The 19,216-nt window shown below is 43.7% G+C and overlaps 1 protein-coding gene across 2 annotated transcripts in view; it reads right to left on the minus strand.

The window, feature by feature from the left end:
• Nucleotides 1-19,216, minus strand: part of LOC119650241 (uncharacterized protein DDB_G0271670) — a 329,297-nt gene that overhangs the window by 37,965 nt on the left and 272,116 nt on the right. For both annotated transcript variants that reach the window (XM_038052823.1, XM_038052824.1), the window contains one exon: nt 4,683-4,858. In XM_038052823.1, the coding sequence (XP_037908751.1) occupies nt 4,683-4,858 (176 nt within the window). The remainder of the gene's footprint in view (nt 1-4,682; nt 4,859-19,216) is intronic.

Below are 19,216 nucleotides of genomic sequence, written 5' to 3' on the forward strand. Positions count from 1 at the left end.
GATTTAGCTCAAATGAGGAGGTGATCGCTGCTACTGAGGCTCATTTTGAGTCAAAAGACAAATCGTTCTACAAACATGGCATTGAAAAGTTAGAGAAGTGTTGGAATGATTGTATTACCCTTGAAGGAGATTATGTTGATGAATAATAAAGAATTTTGCCGATAAAATGTTGTTTTCATAGTTAGTCCCGGGACTTATTGAACGATGTGTTATCATACCGCAAGTATGAAAATAATTAGGTCAAATACTCTGTGTCGTTTGAAACAGGATGCATTTGCGGTCATAATCCTTCAGTTATTTTACACTGATCAGAGAATATGCTTTTTAGAACGATGTGAATGCGTCATCCACAGTGCAGGATGTGTTGATCAAATAAGCCCAACCGTCGTCGAATGAATTTAAAACTATTCCTGCAGCCCACTTCGTATCATGATATCAGAGTAGGAGAAGCAAGAAAATAAAAATACTTTGGATGTCCGACTATGTGTATCATAAACAAGATGCAGCAGCTCTATCAACTCAAATCGAGCTAAACCAACTCGAGAATAGCCCACTGAAGTCAACACCTCGCATCCAACCGTGGTTTCGCTGTTGCACAGAGTAGGTGCCTTCAAATCAAACGGAAATTATAAGAAATCTACGAGTTCCCGGTGAAAGTTTACAAAACCATCAGGAGATACGCGTCAGTGACACTACTTGGACTAAAGTAGGGCGAACAGGTAGGCCACAAAAGAGGTCACGGCCCGATGCGCTTATTATAAAATCAACAAGCGACCTGACATATGCAGAAATCTTACGGAAAGTAAAAACAGACAGTTCCCTCTTGGACTTGGGTGAACACGTGAACCGTATAAAACGCACGCAGAAGGGCGATTTGCTCCTTGAGGTTAGGCCAGGAGAGAGTAAGTCCCACGATTTACATAAGAAGATCGAGTCATCACTGGGCAAAGTAGCTGAGATAAAGTTGAACCAGGACTCAATGCTAATTGAATGCAAGGATCTGGATGAGATCACCACAAAAGCGGAGATCTGCGAGGCCTTAAAGACTCAACTCGGGCTAGATTCGATCCTTGAGTCCAATGTGATAAGGCTCCGAAAAGCATATGGTGGTACTCAGACGGCCACAATAGCCCTACCATTCGAAGCAGCAAAAAAGACTGTTACTGTTGGCAAAATACGCGTCGGCTGGGTCAGCTGTCGACTGCGAGAACAGATATCGCCAAAGAGGTGTTTCAAATGCCTGGAATTTGGACACATATCGAGAAACTGTTCAAGCAAGTACGATAGATCTAATTTGTGCCGAAGATGTGGAAAAGAAGGGCATATTGCCAAAGAGTGCAATGCAAATCCTAAATGCCTGCTATGCAGAGAAACACAGGAGGGTAACGCCGATTATGTCACAGGCAGTTACCGATGTCCGGCGTTTAAAAAGGCGATTTCCGCTTTTCGCAAATGAAATTCCTTCAGCTGAATTTAAACCATTGTCAGGCAGCTCAGGAGCTGCTTTCTCAAAGCGTGCTGAAACATGAAATTGACGTTGTCATTATATGCGAATATTACAAAGATTTCCACAGTGATGTCTTTGCATCAGACAGAAGCGGCAAAGCGGCAATCTGGACTTGCGGAAACCGAGCGATCGAAAATACGAGCAATAGAATAGAAGACGGATTCACACGGGCTAAGGTAGGCGGCATTCACGTATTCAGCTGCTACGCTGCGCCGAGCCTCAAGCTTGATGAATTCGCATTGATGTTGGAAAAATTAGCTTCCAAAGCAAGCCGCCACAACCCAATAATAATAGCTGGCGATTTTAACGCTTGGGCCGAAGATTGGGGAAGTCGCGAAACAAATGCTAGAGGTCGCATATTGCTCGAAGTATTTTCACGTTGTTCTGGCAAATACTGGCGGCGTCAATACTTTTCGGAGATGGGATATGGGATCGGTAATAGACCTCACCTTTGTTAGCGATTCATTATCTAAGGATCTCCAATGGCATGTGAGCAAGGAATATACGCACAGTGACCATCAGGCTATCATCTTCCAGATGGAGCGTACGACAGGAGCAAAGCGAATCAAGAACACTGCGATATCGGGTTGGACCTCCAAAAAACTTGATGAAGAAATGTTCGAGGAAATACTTCTGCAGGAAGCGATGCCGGTGGGAAATGCACGAGAAAAGGTGGCGCAGGTCCTTGAAAAGTTACAAAAAGCTTGTGACGCTTCCATTTCTCGCCGCACGGTACTCAAAAAACGAATGCCCAACTTCTGGTGGAATGCCGAAATCGAAGAACTTCGTAAAGTTTGCCTTAAAGCCAGAAGACCAGCCAACGTAGCAGAAACCGGTCTGAGTCTGAAGAGTTGCACAACCAATATAAGAAGGCGAGAAAAGCATTGCAAGCAGCCATCTCTAGAAGTAAAACTGAACACTTCAAGAGATTATCTAAGGAAGCGGACTTCGACCCATGGGGAGGTGCATACAAGGCAGTTATGGCAACAATCAAGGGAAAGCGCTCACCGCCGATCACCAACTCTGATTTGCTGCGGGAAATCATTAGCACTCTCTTCCCATACGTTTTAAGTGAGTCGAACCTACCCACTGTCCAGGTAGATCCCGGTGAAATTCCCGAGGTAACCACGAAAGAAGTCCTGCAAGCCGCGAAGAAGATTGCCGAAAATAAAGCCTCAGGTTTAGACGGCATTCCGAATAAAGCACTGACAGTGGCCGTCAAGACAGTTCCAAGGTGGTTCTCGGAAACATTTACCACGTGCCTCAAAGATGGGATTTTCCCGGAAGAGTGGCGGAAACAGAAGCTTGTGCTAATCCCGAAGCCAAATAAACCTTTGGATGAATCTTCGTCTTATAGACCTATATGCCTGCTAAACGGCATCGGCAAACTTTTCGAACGGATCATCTTCAATAGGTTTGTACCAATCACAGAAAGGGAAGGTGGTCTCTCAGACAGGCAGTTCGGATTCCGAAAGGCAAGATCTACTGTCAAAGCCATCAGCACGGTGACGGAAATTGCGGAAAAAGCAATGGAGGCCAATAAATCTTGCGCGGTAGTTACTCTCGATGTGAAGAATGCCTTTAATACGGCAAAATGGAACAAAATAATTGCGGCTTTAACCAAATTGGGCGCTCCTAAATATCTGGTGCACATAGTCATGGAATTTCTCCGGGAGAGGATATTGTGCTACGATTCGGACGATGGACCTAAAACGTATACAACAACTTGCGGGGTTCCACAAGGATCAGTCCTCGGTCCTCTCCTGTGGATAATAATGTATGACGGAATTCTAAAGTTGCAACTACCCAAAGGAGTGACAATTATTGGCTTCGCAGACGATATCGGAGTAACTATCGTCGCACAAGACATTGATGAGATCGAGGTACTCACAAACGAGGCAATTTTTGAAATTAGGTCTTGGCTAGAGGAAGCTGGTCTGACACTCGCGGAGCATAAAACCGAGGTAGTTTTGATTACTAAGCGAAGGAAGCAGACGTCGATAAAGATCAGGATTGGAGACCACATAATACAGTCTCAGCCAACGCTTAAATACCTAGGAGTTATGGTTGACCAAAGACTGAAATTCAAGTCTCATCTTGAAAATTTAGCAACCAAGGTTTCCGGAGTGACTACATTGTTGGCAAGAATGTTGCCAAATATAGGTGGTCCTAGGCAAAGCCGTCGGCTCCTGATCTCGAGAGTTGTTAGTTCCATCTTGCTTTATGCAGCTCCAGTCTGGGCATCGTCTTTGAAGGTGGAAGCAAACAGAAGAAAAATCGCAGCCCCATACCGATTGAGCGCACTACGTACGTCATGCGCTTACCGTACAACTTCAGATGAAGCAGCTTGTGTGATAGCCGGCATGATCCCTATCGACATCTTGGCGAATGAGGGTCGACGCCTGTATGACCCATCATATACAATCGGTGAGTCTTATACCAATCGTCGGCAATTGGCACGAAGTGATTCTATTTTGGAATGGCAGAAAAGGTGGGATGATTCACCTAAAGGACGCTGGACACACAGGATTATTCCAGATGTCTCTAAATGGATCAAGCGAAGACACGGTGAGGTTAGTTACCACCTAACTCAATTCCTAAGCGGATACGGAAGGTACCGTGCATAGCTTTATCGCTTCGGGCGTGATGACTCCCCGTATTGCCCAACACGGATGACGGTTCCGGAAGATGCGGAGCATGCTGTTTTTAACTGCCCACGGTTCGTTGACACCCGAGAATATCGTGGACTACATGCTAGCCTCTGAAACATCTTGGAGGGCGGTGGAAAAATTAGTGAAGGCGATCCACAATCTGCTGAGGAGGGAGGAGCTTCGGAGGAAAGTGACAAATAACGACAGAAGCCGCAGTTCATAACTGATCCTGCCCCGCGATGTAATACCGAAATGGCAGTCCCGCGGAGTAGGCGAAGGAGAAGGAGGTGGTTTTAGTGAGTAAAAGTCTCACATAACCGTATGGCAGGAGCCAGCGGTAGGTTTTGAACCTTTCCACAAACTTCACTAAACACTACGTAATCGATACAAAATATGTGGAAATAAAGGACATATTGCTAACGCTAAAATTTTGTTCCATCTTAGTATCAAAACAATCGGAACGAAGTTTCATGGAAAATGTTAATTTTATGCATTTTAACTTAATTCAAAACGACATTACTTACGGGTACAGAATGTTCCGGCTCCGCGTTTAAAGGTGTACGATCTTCTGGCAGGAGTGGTATTGGTAATGCCAGAGCCCTTGAGGCTCGACGTGTTGCCCGTAAGCAACGAACAGCACCAACTAAAGTGATTGCAAAGGCTCCAATGAGCGATATTGCAACAATAGCGATAATATATCCTGAAAAGAGAGAAAAGTGAACATTAAACTTTACAAACATTTCCCAATATAAGTGCTAGCAGTACTGTGAGATTTATCGATATGGAGGCGAAATAGCATACAATACGGTTTCCCCTATAACATATGTTAGCTATATTAACATACCTTTGAATATGCTCGTATAATTAAAAAATTGAACAGCACAGACGCACAAATTTTAGGGACAGAGGCGGTTACCTTGCTTCTTCTGCTAAATGGTCAGAGCACCTCATAACCATCCTGGCTTAATTGAGAGTGTGTATCTGATGAATGAGAAAATTGAAAAATATTCAGAGAAAGCACAAGAAAACCTGTTGAACCCGTTCACTGATGCTTCTACTAAGATATTACGATTTTCATAACAGAGCAAGGAAAATCCGACCATCTTACAACGTAGTTTCAAACAAATGCAATGGCTAACGAGCTGCAGACATTGTTTTCACTTTCTGCACTCTTATTCGTACAAATAAATACATATTTTCGTTATAATAACATTGCGAATACACGTGATATTATTTATTAACTTTCCAGACAAGAAAAATTCTCGGTACGTCAAGAAGGCTACCTTGATATTGTGACGAAAGAAGGCATTGATGATTACATGGAAGAAATATAAGTGATATCGACTATGAAGTATTAAATTAAATGTAAATTCCTTCTTTGTGCTATTTGATATCTTCCGATTAATTCTCTTGAAAAGTTATTTCCTCTGAAAAAGTACTTCCACTTTGAAATGCCGCCGCGGTCATGTGATATCTACAGCGAGAAATTAAAAAATACTGCGAGTGGAGCTTCACCAATATGATTTTGAGCTGCATTTATTGATCGATAACGATGGATATATTACAAAGTAAGACTGACGTAATCATGCTTTGAATAAATTGCATTTACTGTTTGCAAAAGTGACAAAGGGAAGGGGTTTATCTGATACCATGTAATTTCTCTTTGGTTATAGATACATTCACCAGACAGTTATAATTCGACTAGTATTATTAACACACTCAATTGACAAACTAAAAGTTGTAGGGATGCAGAAATATCTATATCTATATATATATACCTGGCGTACCAGGTTTATCCTCACCTGAATTGCAAACGCAGAGCTGCATGCGACCAGGCGCGTGTCATGGGTTGCGGATAATGACATGACCCACCGGGTCAGCTACGAATATCGCAAGTTAATCTTGTAAATAAGTAGCCGCGGACAAGCAGAACGTTTCCCTTTGTGTTCGTCCTCCCTTACCGATTCTTCCCGTTCAGGGGGAGTAAACATCCTTAACAAATCCGTAATCCGGGGTGAAGGGATCGACGCGCCTATCGGATGAATTGCAGTGATGTTACACTGTATTTCAGCGGCTCCCCTCCAAATACCTTCCCTACCTTTGGAGGTAACCATGGGGCATTGCAACATTGGGGCTCTGTTGCAGGGTTGACTGCTTCCCCAATACTCGTGGGAATAAAATTGGGGAAAACAATTTAAATTCTCTTAATGGGACCCCAGGGACACGAAGACAGTACCCAACACGGTTAAGGGTCGTTCAACAACATCAGAGCGGCTCTTCGCCCTTGGATGTTTTGGCGGTTATGCCGTCAACCACCAGGGACGGGAGACCTAGGCGTCGTATGGTTTGGACGAACCAACTCAACGAATTTATCGTCCGCGCCTATTACCGTGTCACGGATTTGGAACGGAATCCATCAGGGTACAGACATCGACTACATGACGCGTTCATAACCCGATTTCCGGAGCTAAGTCATGTTCCGGAACAGAACGTCGTCAACCAGTACCGGGTGATAGTGAATAACAACCGAGTTGCCTTACCAACTAGGCAACAAATCTTCCAAGAGGTTTCACTTAAGCTCGGGCTGGAGTCATCAAATTACCGGACTAGTCAAAGGAGTAACACAAGTACTCCACCTGTAAGGCACTCCATGAATCCAGTAGTCAGGAGAAGCTTAGTAACTGGGGATGTCGACCCAATTTATAATGAGGCTTTGACCGCATTCCAGGTCGCATTCACAGAGTATGCTGAGATTCTCCCAGACGCTAGGCCAAAGATCCCAAAACTGAAGTTTACTTCGGCAACTACTAACATCATTGCTGCCGTTGACAGAATTTTGGCTGATCGTTTGGCTAGCGAGATTACTGCTACAGAGGTTCACAGCCTGATCTACGTTGCAGCTGCCACGGTTATTCGTCTCCATAACCAACATCTTAGAGCGAATAACAGAGGTATGCGCAGAAGGACTTTACTGTTCTGGGTGTTTCGACTCAACAAAAGAGTCGAAAAGTTGAGAAAGGAGATTGGTCGTGTGACGCAAGCACTCCTTGGAAATCCATCACCAAGAGTGCACAGATGCATTGCGAACATCATTGGAAACTACCATCTGTCCAATGATATGCCAATCGAAGAAATCCTCGAGGTGCTGAAGCAGAAACTTGCGGTATGCTCCAATCGCATCCGTAGGTATCAGAAAAGCTTTCAGCGAAGGACAGACAACACCTTGTTCTTCCAGAACCAACGGGGATTCTACAAAAATCTCACCAGCTCAGATAGGGAAAGTAACTTCTGGAGAAGTGTTTGGAGCGAATCCAGTCGTTGCAATTTAGAAGCAGCGTGGCTCCCACACCTTATGCGTTCATGCGAGGCCCTCCCCGAAATGACCATGCCTGACGTAACTGAAGTCGACGTTAAAGCAGTCCTTGACAAGGCAGGTAACTGGAAGTCGCCAGGAGTTGACAAGATTCACAACTTCTGGCTGAAGCGGTTCAAGAGCACTCACAGGATATTGGCAAATCAATTTAATCAGATGATTGCCGATCCTGATTTAGTTCCACCATTTTTCACCAAGGGGATAACTTTCCTCATCCCCAAGGAACAGGGTGTCTCTTGCCCTTCAAAATGTCGACCAATTACTTGTCTTCCTACCATTTACAAGGTCTTCACTTCAGTTCTGTGCGTGAACATCTCAAAACATCTTGATGTTCATAAATTGATAGCTGAGGAGCAAAAAGGATGCGCAAAAGGCTCCCGAGGCTGCAAAGAACAGCTTATAATCGATACTGTAGCTGTAAAGCAGGCTGTCCACCAAAAACGAAACATCTCGACAGCCTACATCGATTATAAATCAGCCTTTGACTCCATATCACATTCGTGGTTACTACAAGTGTTACGCTTGTATAAAATCAACCCGAATGTCGTTCTTCTACTGAGAACAGTAATAAAGAATTGGAGCAGGAAGCTATCGGTATCTTCGCAAACATCAGGAGAGATACCAATCAGGCGTGGCATTTTCCAAGGCGACTCTCTAAGCCCACTGTGGTTTTGTTTGGCTTTGAATCCGCGATCCCATCTTTTGCATGAAAGCAAATACGGGTTCCAAGTCAAGCATGGCATATTGTCGAAATGTACATTAAGCCATTTAATGTACATTGACGACATCAAATTGTATGCCAAAGACGAGAACCAACTTCGCTCATTGCTGGACATCACCATCCAGTTCAGCAGGGATATCGGCATGCAGTTGGGTTTGGAGAAATGTCGCATAAAAACAATTGTTCGGGGAAAGCACACCGACAACGAAGGATACAGCCCAAATAACATCCGAATTGAGGGCATGGATTCGGACGACGTCTACAAATACCTCGGCATATTGCAAGCAACAACACCTGCTGTGGCAATAATTAAATCTAAGTTGCTGGGGGAATTTGAGCGGCGTCTGGATCTTGTCCTTAAAACTGAGCTGTACGGGAAAAATAAAATCATGGCAATCAACACCTTTGCCATTCCCGTCCTTCTATACACTTTCGGTGTGATACAGTGGAGTAATACTGATTTAGAATCTGTCAATAGACGGGTAAGGGTAGTTCTTGCAAACAACAACATGCACAATAGAGCTGCCGAAAAATGGAGGATCACTATCCCACGTCATCAGGGAGGAAGGGGGATACTTGATTTAAAAACATTGCACTACAATCAAGTGCATTCTCTTCGTGAGTTTTTCTATGAGAAACAATCCTCTAGCCAAATACATCAGGCTACCGTCATGGCAGATAATAAATTATCTCCTTTGAACTTGAGAAGCAGAGAATGGGATCCCATGTCGAATGTTACTTCAGTCCAACAGAAGATCGACATGTGGAAAGAGAAACCCATTCACGGAGGTCATATAAAAAATTTGTTGTTGTCAGGCATTGACATCGAAGCCTCCAACAAATGGTTGACAAACGGTGTACTTTTCTATGAGACCGAAGCATTCCTAACTTCAATTCAGGATGCTTCGCTCCCAACAAAAAATTATAAACGGTACATTCTTCACGACTCCTCAATCACCAACTCCAGTTGTAGGTTATGCAACTGTGAAGAGGAGACCATCCAGCAAATAACATCTGCGTGCAGGATGTTGAGCGGTACCGAGTACACCAATCGTCATAACTCCGTCTGCAAGATTCTCCATCAAAACCTTGCGTTGAAGTATAACTTAGTGGCAACCTACCATCCTTACTATAAGTATACTCCGCAGAGAATCTTGGAAAATGATCGGGTCAAACTACTGTGGGATCACACTATTGCCACCGACCACAGTGTTAATCATAACAGACCCCATCTAGTTCTGCTTCTGAAGGAAGAACGAGCGTGCTTTATAATCGATGTAGCCGTACCGTTGGACCGGAACACTGTTGAAAAACAGCACGAAAAAATCCGGAACTACGGCCCCTTGGCAGACGATATGAAGCAGACTTGGAGACTACAAAAGATCGAAGTAGTCCCAGTGATAATTTCAGCGACGGGATTAGTCCCGCAGAACTTACATAAAGCGCTGAAAACGCTCGATCTTAGGGCTGGACTATACATGGAGATGCAAAAAGCAGTTATCCTTGCAACCTGTGCTATAGTCCGAAGAGTCCTGTCCGGTAACAATCTGACCTAATGGGTTTGAGTCTTGGTCCGCACTGTCTTCAATATAAGATCCGTGTCTCTGTAGTGTAGAACCTCCGCGTCATTGGCTGAAGTGTTTGCGACAATCTGGATGTAGTAACACATTTTCGCATGGTCGCACACACTTTGCGTTGAAACGCATCATCGCTGTGATGCGGGCCTTTGGATGTTGCCTTCAGCCCATCCTTAGGTTGGTCGCCCCTCGGTCCGGTTGGGCGGGAAGAGGGTCCGTGGGCTTTTTGAACTATATATATATCAATAAGCTGACGTAATCATTCGCCAAGATGAGAACTTCAAAAATGTTTCCTATTTGCTCCCAACCCATCTTCACATTTCCATTTTATGACAATATTTTCAAGGGTGAAAAGACACTGTAACATTCGCCCAGCAGGCTTTTATGCATACATTACCATCGATTCTGTCGACGGTGGCTAACTTTAGATGGCTGTTTGCATACGTTGCTACAAAACTGCCCGGTAAACTAACTTCACAGCTAGTTAAATGCGATTCAATTCTTTTGCGCGAATGCTGCATCCAAGTGTTTCTCGTTTAGTTCAAGGCTGAATTATATAAAAACTTTGCCCTGCCACACGACACGCATAGTGGGGTCATTGTCATCCGCTAAAGCAACAATAGCACCACATTAAGATTGTTATTTCCCAGCTCTTCATAAAACCGCATATCAGATGATACTTGGATGCTCCAAGAAGTACCCAGGAATACGTAGATTGACAAAGGAATCTTACAAAACAATAGAACCTACATTCTCACTAAGCTTTTTCGAGTGGGCATGCCCAAAGTATTGTACATACGTGGTTGTGTTTCAAACTAGATTTGCTTTATTTTCATTTCATTTGACTGTAAAAGATGTGCAACTCACCGCATCTTATTTGTTCAATTTGACTTGTTGATCACATGTAGCGACTCCGTTGCGACCGAAATCAACATCAAAAACGATTTTTATAGGGTCCAAAGGAGACTTTAGGAAGAGATCAATCTGAGTAACTATTAAATTTGTGTTTCGGTTAATATAGTTATCCACGTGCCGAAATGTTCGGGAATTTGTACAGGTCAAATATATGTTTTTTTCAGCGAGCTGTAGCTGCAGAATGTTTCAAACTATTATTAATTTTCCGGGGACGAAATGCTATAAAACATTCCAAACACAAATTGTGGAAAACCCAACATGAAAGTATAGGAACGTTAAACAGGTGAAACCTTAAACGCAGCAAATTAACGCTCACCCTTTATCATTCACTTTTCCAAATGACAAACGTCAGGATATCTTATTCACCAACAACAAAACTCAAGTTTTTATTGATACACATAGATGAAGGCAATAGGAAACCCGGTCCAGTGACTCACAACAAACAGAGAAAAACATCTATTGTTGCAGTAGATACGCTCAGATTCACCATCGAGTCATCAACACAGGAAACTGTGCAATAGCTTCTACAGTTATGCATCTAAATTCTCTTACTTTATTTGATTGCTACACTAAAGATGATGCCAAACGCTTCAATCGTTTCACATACATTAATTAAAGTTTACTGCTCTCTTGTCGAAACAACGGGATTCATACACTGATCGGGTAGGCACATTTAGCTTTTCAAGCATTTCAGTATAAATAAAACCAATATTCTGGAAAAGCGTTAACAAGCAGGCATTTTATTCTATTTCAAAATGCAGTGAAAAAGAAAACACCTTTTGGGGTCACATTTTGAGCCCTCACTCCCCTATGTTTCACCCAATATCAAATATTGAACCAGTTTCGAAAAGTACTAATTGAGACCTTTCATTTGATACCCCATATGGCTACATTCGATGAAAAAAAAATTTGCAGCCTCCTTTCACCTGTATGGGGAGCCCCCCTTAAACTTAACACAAAATGGCACCAGTTGCTGCATGTAAAGGGAACGGCAGATCACATACTCTTACCAATTTTCGTGACAATCGGTCCAGCGGTTTCCGAATAAATCGGGTGTGACAGACAGACAGACAGACAGACGGACAGACAGACAGACAGACAAAGGCCAAAGAGGACGTGAAAGCACGGGCAGAAGCAACAGTGCCGATAAGCCAACAAAAAGCGATGGTTGCCGTAGCAACCCAAACCACGCAGAAGACATCTCTTCCCAAAAAGCTCTTTGGCAAAGAACTCTTCCAAAGTGAAAAGGATATCTCTGAAATTCGGAACAAACGATTAAGAGACCCAAATGAAGAAGTGCTATCTCCCCAACGGACAGCAAAAAGGAAAAAGGAGAAACAGATGCCGGTGCAACCTGGGAATGACGGAAGATTATCTGGGCATACGGAAAAGGCCACTAACAGTGCCGAAGACACGTGGACTAAGGTAGGACCTAAGAAGAAGCTGCAAAAAAGAGCCAGGCCGGACGCGCTGATAATAACAAAAACCAGCGAGTTGACGTACGCGGAAATCCTACGCAAGGTTAAAGCAGATGCCTCCTTGACGGATCTGAGTGCAAATGTCACGCGGATAAGACGAACACAGAAAGGCGACCTGTTGTTCGAAGTTAAAACCGGTGATGATGGAGGCGAAAACTTACGGAAGAAAATTGAAGCATCACTAGGTGAGGCTGCGGCGGTCAAAATGAGTAAGGATTCGGTGGTGATCGAATGCAAGGATTTGGATGAAGTCACCACAAAATCTGAGATCTGCGAGGCCTTGCAAACCCAATTGGGATTACAATCAGTGAGCGAGTCTAATGTGCTACGACTTAGAAAGGCGTACGGTGACACGCAGATAGCGTCGATAAGTCTTCCTATTGAAGCAGCGAAAAAGGCGATTGCAGTGGGCAAAGTACGTATTGGATGGGTGGTCTGTCGGTTACGGGAACAGAGTCCAGTACATAAATGCTATAAGTGCTGGCAGGTTGGTCATATAGCGAAAGCTTGCACTAGCTCCCAAGACAGATCAAATCTGTACCGCAAATGTGGAGAACAAGGCCATTTGGCAAAGGACTGCAACGGAATGCCCAAGTGCGTATTCTGTGTGGAAGCAAAAAGTAATGACAGCGCCCACATTGCAGGAAGCAGTAAATGCCCAGTGTTCAGAAAGGCATTCATAAATAAAGCCAAATGAAGTTTATGCAACTCAATCTGAATCACTGTCGAGCGGCCCAAGACCTACTTTCCCAAAGCGTATTCGAGAACAACGTCGACGTTGCGATTGTATCTGAACAATACGAAAATCTGCATAGCGGAGTATGGATAGCAGACAAAACCAGTAAGGCGGCGATATGGAGCTGCGGAAGCAAAACTATAGTAGATGCGAAAAGATATCCAGAAGGCGGGTTCACCCGTGCCAAGATTGGAGCAATGCAAGTCGCTACAACCCCAAAGTAATAGCCGGCGACTTCAACGCATGGGCAGAAGAATGGAGTAGCAACGCAAGAGGACGAATATTGCTGGAGACATTCTCGCGCTTGAACGTGGTACTTGCCAACTCTGGGGGAGCCAACACATTCCGGAGGGGAGAATTGCAATCGGTGGTAGACCTCACCTTCGTCAGTGATACCTTAATCAGAGACTTGGAGTGGCGTGTCAGCGAGGAGTACACACACAGCGATCATCAGGCTATCATCTTTCAAACCTCGCAAAGGAATAATTTGAAGCCATTAACACGAATAACGATGAGCTGGGTAACTAAGAAATTCGACGCAGAAATGTTCAAGGAGGTACTTCTGGAAGATACATTCCTATCGGGAAGCGCACAAAACAAAGTTTCACAGGTCGTGGAAAAATTGCAGCGGGCATGCGATGCCGCTATGCCTCGACGTAGCACTTTCCGAAGACGAAATCCTAATTTTTGGTGGAATTCCGAAATTGAGGAAAGCCGGAAAAAGTGTCTCAAAGCTAGGAGACGCTCCCAGCGTAGAAGAAACCGACCTGAGTTCGAGGAGCTACACGTGCAATATAAAAATGCGGGGAAAAAATTGCAAGTAGCTATCGCAAGGAGCAAATCCGAACATTTCAAGCGGATGTGTACTGAAGCTGATTCCGACCCATGGGGTGGCGCATATAGGTCGGTGATGTCATCACTAAAAGGCGAGCGCTCCCCACCGATTACTTGCCCAGAGTTGTTGCAGAATATAGTGAACACTCTATTCCCAGTGGATCTGAATGGTACAAGTCTCCCTGCAGTACAGTTAAATCCCGACGAAGTTCCGATAGTGGAAAATGAGGAGGTTCTAGACGCAGCAAAAAGATTGATTGAAAAAAAGACTCCAGGACCGGATGGAATCCCTAACATTGCCCTGAAGGTAGCCGCCAGGACAGCACCAGGTATGTTTGCCCAAGTTTTCACGGCATGCCTTAGGGAAGGAGAATTCCCCGAGCAATGGAAGGTACAAAAGCTAATACTCATTCCGAAGGCAGGTAAACCATTGGGTGACCCCTCCTCATATAGGCCGATATGTCTGGCCAATACCATTGGCAAACTATTTGATCGAGTAATATATAACAGACTGCTCGCTGTTGCGGAAAAGGAAGGAGGCCTTTCCGACAAACAATTCGGATTTCGTAAGGCAAAATCAACTGTCGACGCAATCAGCATGCTGATTGGCTTGGCTCAGGCTGCAATAGAAGAAGGAAAATGCTGTGCAGTAATAACCCCTCAATAGTGCAAAATGGAAAAAAATCATCGAGGCACTCGAAAAGATACAAGCCCCGAAGTACATTGTACGCATTGTGGTCGAGTTTCTCCTTGGGAGAAGACTTTACTGCGACTCGTACGATGGGCTAAAAATATTCCCGACAACTTGCGGAGTGCCACAGGGTTCTGTACTGGGTCCCTTGCGGTGGCTAGCTATGTACGATGGAGTGTTGACGCTACGCCTACCGGGCAACGTGACAACTATTGGCTTGGCCGATGATATCGGAATAACGGTGGTCGCAAAGCACCAAGACGAGATCGAGATCTATGCAAATGAAGCGATATGGGAGATCAATTCCTGGTTGAGAAATTCTGGCCTTTCACTTGCCGAGCATAAAACAGAAGTAGTTCTCATTAGCAAGAGAAGAAAGAACACAACTGTGAAAATCAAAGTTGGCGGAAAAACAATTTACTCCCAACCATCGCTCAAATACTTGGGAGTAATTATTGACAGAAGACGCAACTTCAAAAGACACATTGAGTACGCCGCAACTAAAGCGTCTTCCATCGCTACAACGATCTCGAAGATACTACCGAACATTGATGGGCTAAGACAAAGTCGACGTCTTCTGCTCTCCAGGGTAGTCAGCTCCGTGCTACTCTACGCAGCTCCAGTTTGGGCAACTGCTCTGAATAACAAAGTGAACTGCCGAAAATTGGGAATGGCGTATCGGTTAAGTGCACTCCGGGTATGCAGTGCATATCGGACACATCAGGAGAAGCGGCATATGTACTAGCAGGGATGCTCCCCATAGACATCTTGGCGAAGGAAAGTCGGCGACTCTACGACAAAACGTATGCAGCTGGAGAGTCTAGCGCATTTCGACGGCAGCTGGCACGGTGGGAATCTATCGAACGGTGGCAACAGCGATGGGACGAGTCCCAAACTGGTCGTTGGACATACCGCATCATTCCGGATATTCGGAGATGGTTTGAACGAAACCACGGGGAATTAAGCTAGGAGTTAACACAATTCTTGAGTGGACATGGAGGTTATCGTGCTTATTTACATCGATTTGGTCACGACGAATCACCATGCTGCCCAAGATGTGGTAACGTGGCTGAGAATGCGGAGCATGTCATATTTGATTGCCCCGGGTTCACCGCGCACCGAACAAGAATGGAAGCGGTCGCAGACAGGCGTTTAACACCCGAAAACATTGTGGAGTTTATGCTGGAGTCAACGGATGCCTGGAACTAGGTTGTAAGGGAACTGCAAGCTATTCACCAACAGTTTAGGCAGGAAGAACTACGACGAAAACAAGGAAGGGAGAGAACCATAATGAGCCGCAGTTAAAAGCTGATCCAGCCCCGCGATGCAATACTTGATAGGAGTTCCGTGGGGAGAGTGGAATGAGAAGGAGGTGGTTTTAGTGAGTAGAAGTCTCACATAACTGCGTGGCAGGAGCCAGCAGTAGGTTTTGAACCTTTCCTACTCTACGGCAAGAACGAATAGACAGACTCCGTAAGAAATGAAGAAATCTGTCGATTTTTTTTAAATGGATTTTGTTATATTATGCTAGACTCTGCGGAGTTCTCCGCCGTCATCCTGAAAGTCTGGATTTTTTAATTCTTGGATGGAAACCTTCGAAGCATTCTTTTGATACAATGGTTTCTACCAAAATAGTATCAGGACTATGAATAAATTTCAAGTGATCTTTGTGGAAATTAATGTCTTATTGAAAACGTTATTCTTTCTTTTGTCAGTGTAGTATGTGGTTTACCTTCATTATCAAAATCACTATTTTCGAAGCGTCCAAACCAATTAGTTTGTTCGCGACAAATCACAACAAAAATAGCATATTTTTCAGGAAGACATTTGCTTTGAATAAATTTAGGTTTTGATTTGAATCGAATTGAAACCATTCGCAAAGATCTCACAAGCCTCTCGACTGTGTCATTTGTTGATCCAGGCTATAACCGAGAGATAAGTATGTAGGAATTCTACAGGAAACCTATGTTAAAGTTTATAATTTGAAAGATGATATGCTATCTGGATTCCTGCGAAAACTCGAGCTTCAGGCTCAAATAGTATCTCTCCGAGTAGAATAAAATAAGCCATCCATCAGGTCAACACGGGCCGCATGCCGGATATAGCATTGACAATCTTCACATCTAAGATATAATCGAGGTAAGCTCAAGTTATTCAAGTTGGCTGAGATGGCGAGCTCAAGACAACTCAATCACAAACAAACAAATTATTGTATTAGCTGAAACTAGTATAGATGCAAACCAGGCGGTTTCTATCAATATAATTCAAACCCTTGTCGGGTTTTGAATTAAACAAAAAGAGCCAAATGCCACCTGTGACCGCTTTCGTCCATGCTGCTTCGCAAGGTAGAGGCGCTGAGACAGCGTCTGATTAGATCGCGTTTACCCTGCGCGATCGAAAGCGACCAAGCCAAAAAACCAATAAATTTTGGAATTATCGTTTTTCAACATGAAAACAAATCTGAAAAGGCTGTTCGCTCTCTACCTAACTCTAATTTTGGATCGTAAAGTCATTTCATGTATGTTTGTTGTATACAGTGAGTGATATGACGACATTTTCTCGATTTTTTTGGACAACTTATTAAATTTTTATTAAAAAGTGATTAGTAGCATCGATTAATACATATCGCCAGGCACATGTAATAAAATTTAGAATTTTTTTTTTTTAAATGGCAGCTATTTTCTAAGGTTTGTTTTTTTTGGAATGGTTTGCGGTGGATACGATAACGGTTCAGCCTAAATCAAAATTTTAAAAGATATTCGTTGTTATATAATATTATCTAGTGATCGACCGAAGAATTCGTCAAAAAATGAACTATTAAAAAAAAAGTCAGGAAACTGGAAGCTAGACGCTTCAGGTATGAAAGGTTTTGTGTATTTCTTACATAAAGGTATTTGAGTGTGCATTTGCCACACTAGTAAGTAGCACGTTCAGTGGTGAAAATTTGGCGTTGAGTGAACTAGCATTTTTTTGGTAATCACGATTCTGAGTTAATTGCGTTTAAAGTTTACAGTTTGTATTTTTCATTTTAAAAATTAACTTATTTATCTACAACTTGTTCCCGATTACAGAGCCATACAGTATTCCTTCCGCAGACTCTAAAACACCAGTGCTGGCTATAAGCCATTATCACTTTTGTTACGTCTGCAACTACATGCATGAAGGTTCGAAAGTTTATGCACAACAATGGTGGACCATCGAGGCAATGCGTTATAAATAGCTAACCACCTAATGCTCCAATCCATTGGTGAGAATATTCTTGAAATAATGTACCAGGTGTACAAGCTTAAATCCGCTGTTTTCTTTTTTCAAAAAAACAGTTTTTGTTTATAGGAACCAACAAAAACTTTATTCAAAATACTGGCCCTTACTATCTACACATTTTTTCATTTCTCGATTAATTTATGGATACCATACCAATAAAATTTTTGATCTTTCGAGACAAAACACCCATTAAGCCATTTTGGAATGTCTGCGTAAGAATCGAAATGTTGCTCAACGAACGAGTGGCCCATCGATGAAAACAGATGATAGTTGGATGGGGCTAAGTCTGGTGAACAAGCGGGATGGGGCAGTATCTCCCAGTTGAGCGTTTCTAAGTACTTTGGATCTTTCGATCCCGAGGTTAAATCAGCTTTTCATGTCTTTGCTGATATTTCGGTCGTTTTTCATTCAGAGCGCGACGCTATTTGATGAGTTGTTAGCAATAACGGTGGGCATCAACAGTTTCACCAGTTCATAGTAGACAATACCCCGCTGATCCCACCACACGCACACCATTGTCTTCCGTCCGAAGCGATTTGGTCTTGTGGAAGATGTTGCTGGTTGGCCGGCATCAACCCACGATTTTTTTCGTTTAGGGTCCTTCAAATAAACCCACTTTTCGTCGCCAACCACAATTCGATGCAAAAACATCTTTGTTTTGTGTCTAGCAAGCAAGATTTCGTATGTGTTTTGCCGCCGCTCCATCTGCCTATCGTTTAATTCATGCAGCACCAATTTTCCGATCTTTTGAACATTACCCATTGCACGAAGACGTATGGAAACGGCTTGTTGAGAAACACCCAACTGCTCGGCGAGCATTTTCTGCGTTTGAGTATCGTCCGTGACAGAATCCAAACTGGATTAAGGGTTACTAGTGCCTGGTGCAGGAAGGGTCCCACCTTCCTGCGGATCAACCCAACCAAAACCACCATAGTACCATTCACTAGGAGGCGTAAGCTGGATCACCTGAGAGCCATAACATTACATCATATGGAGGTGAAACGAGAAACAGAGGTCAAATATTTGGGAATCACGCTAGACCAAAAATTACTCTGGAAGACACATGTCGGAAACACTTGTGGGAAAGCCACGAGGGCTCTGATGACTTGCAGATCCATAGCAGGAAAAAAATGGGGTTGCAGCCCGAAGATACTACTTTGGATATATACTGCAATAGTAAGACCAATGATTACCTATGGAGCGGTAATCTGGGCAGAAAGAACCCAACTCAGCACACAAGCCAGGGAATTTCATAAGTTCCAAAGGCTGGCTTGCGTGTGTATCAGTGGGGCAATGAGGACATACCCAACGGCATCCCTGGAGATCCTTCTGGGATTAACCCCTCTCCATCTGCACATACAGATGCAGACAAGGAGATCAATATTCAGGATGGCCGGTAGTATGAGTGAGGCGGGGAGCTGCCTAAATCGAAGGAAAATTGATATTCTTTCTAGGCGGTATCCCGAATT

The sequence above is a fragment of the Hermetia illucens genome, chromosome 2 (assembly GCF_905115235.1).
Source record: "Hermetia illucens chromosome 2, iHerIll2.2.curated.20191125, whole genome shotgun sequence".
In the NCBI taxonomy this organism is placed as follows: Eukaryota; Metazoa; Arthropoda; class Insecta; order Diptera; family Stratiomyidae; genus Hermetia; species Hermetia illucens.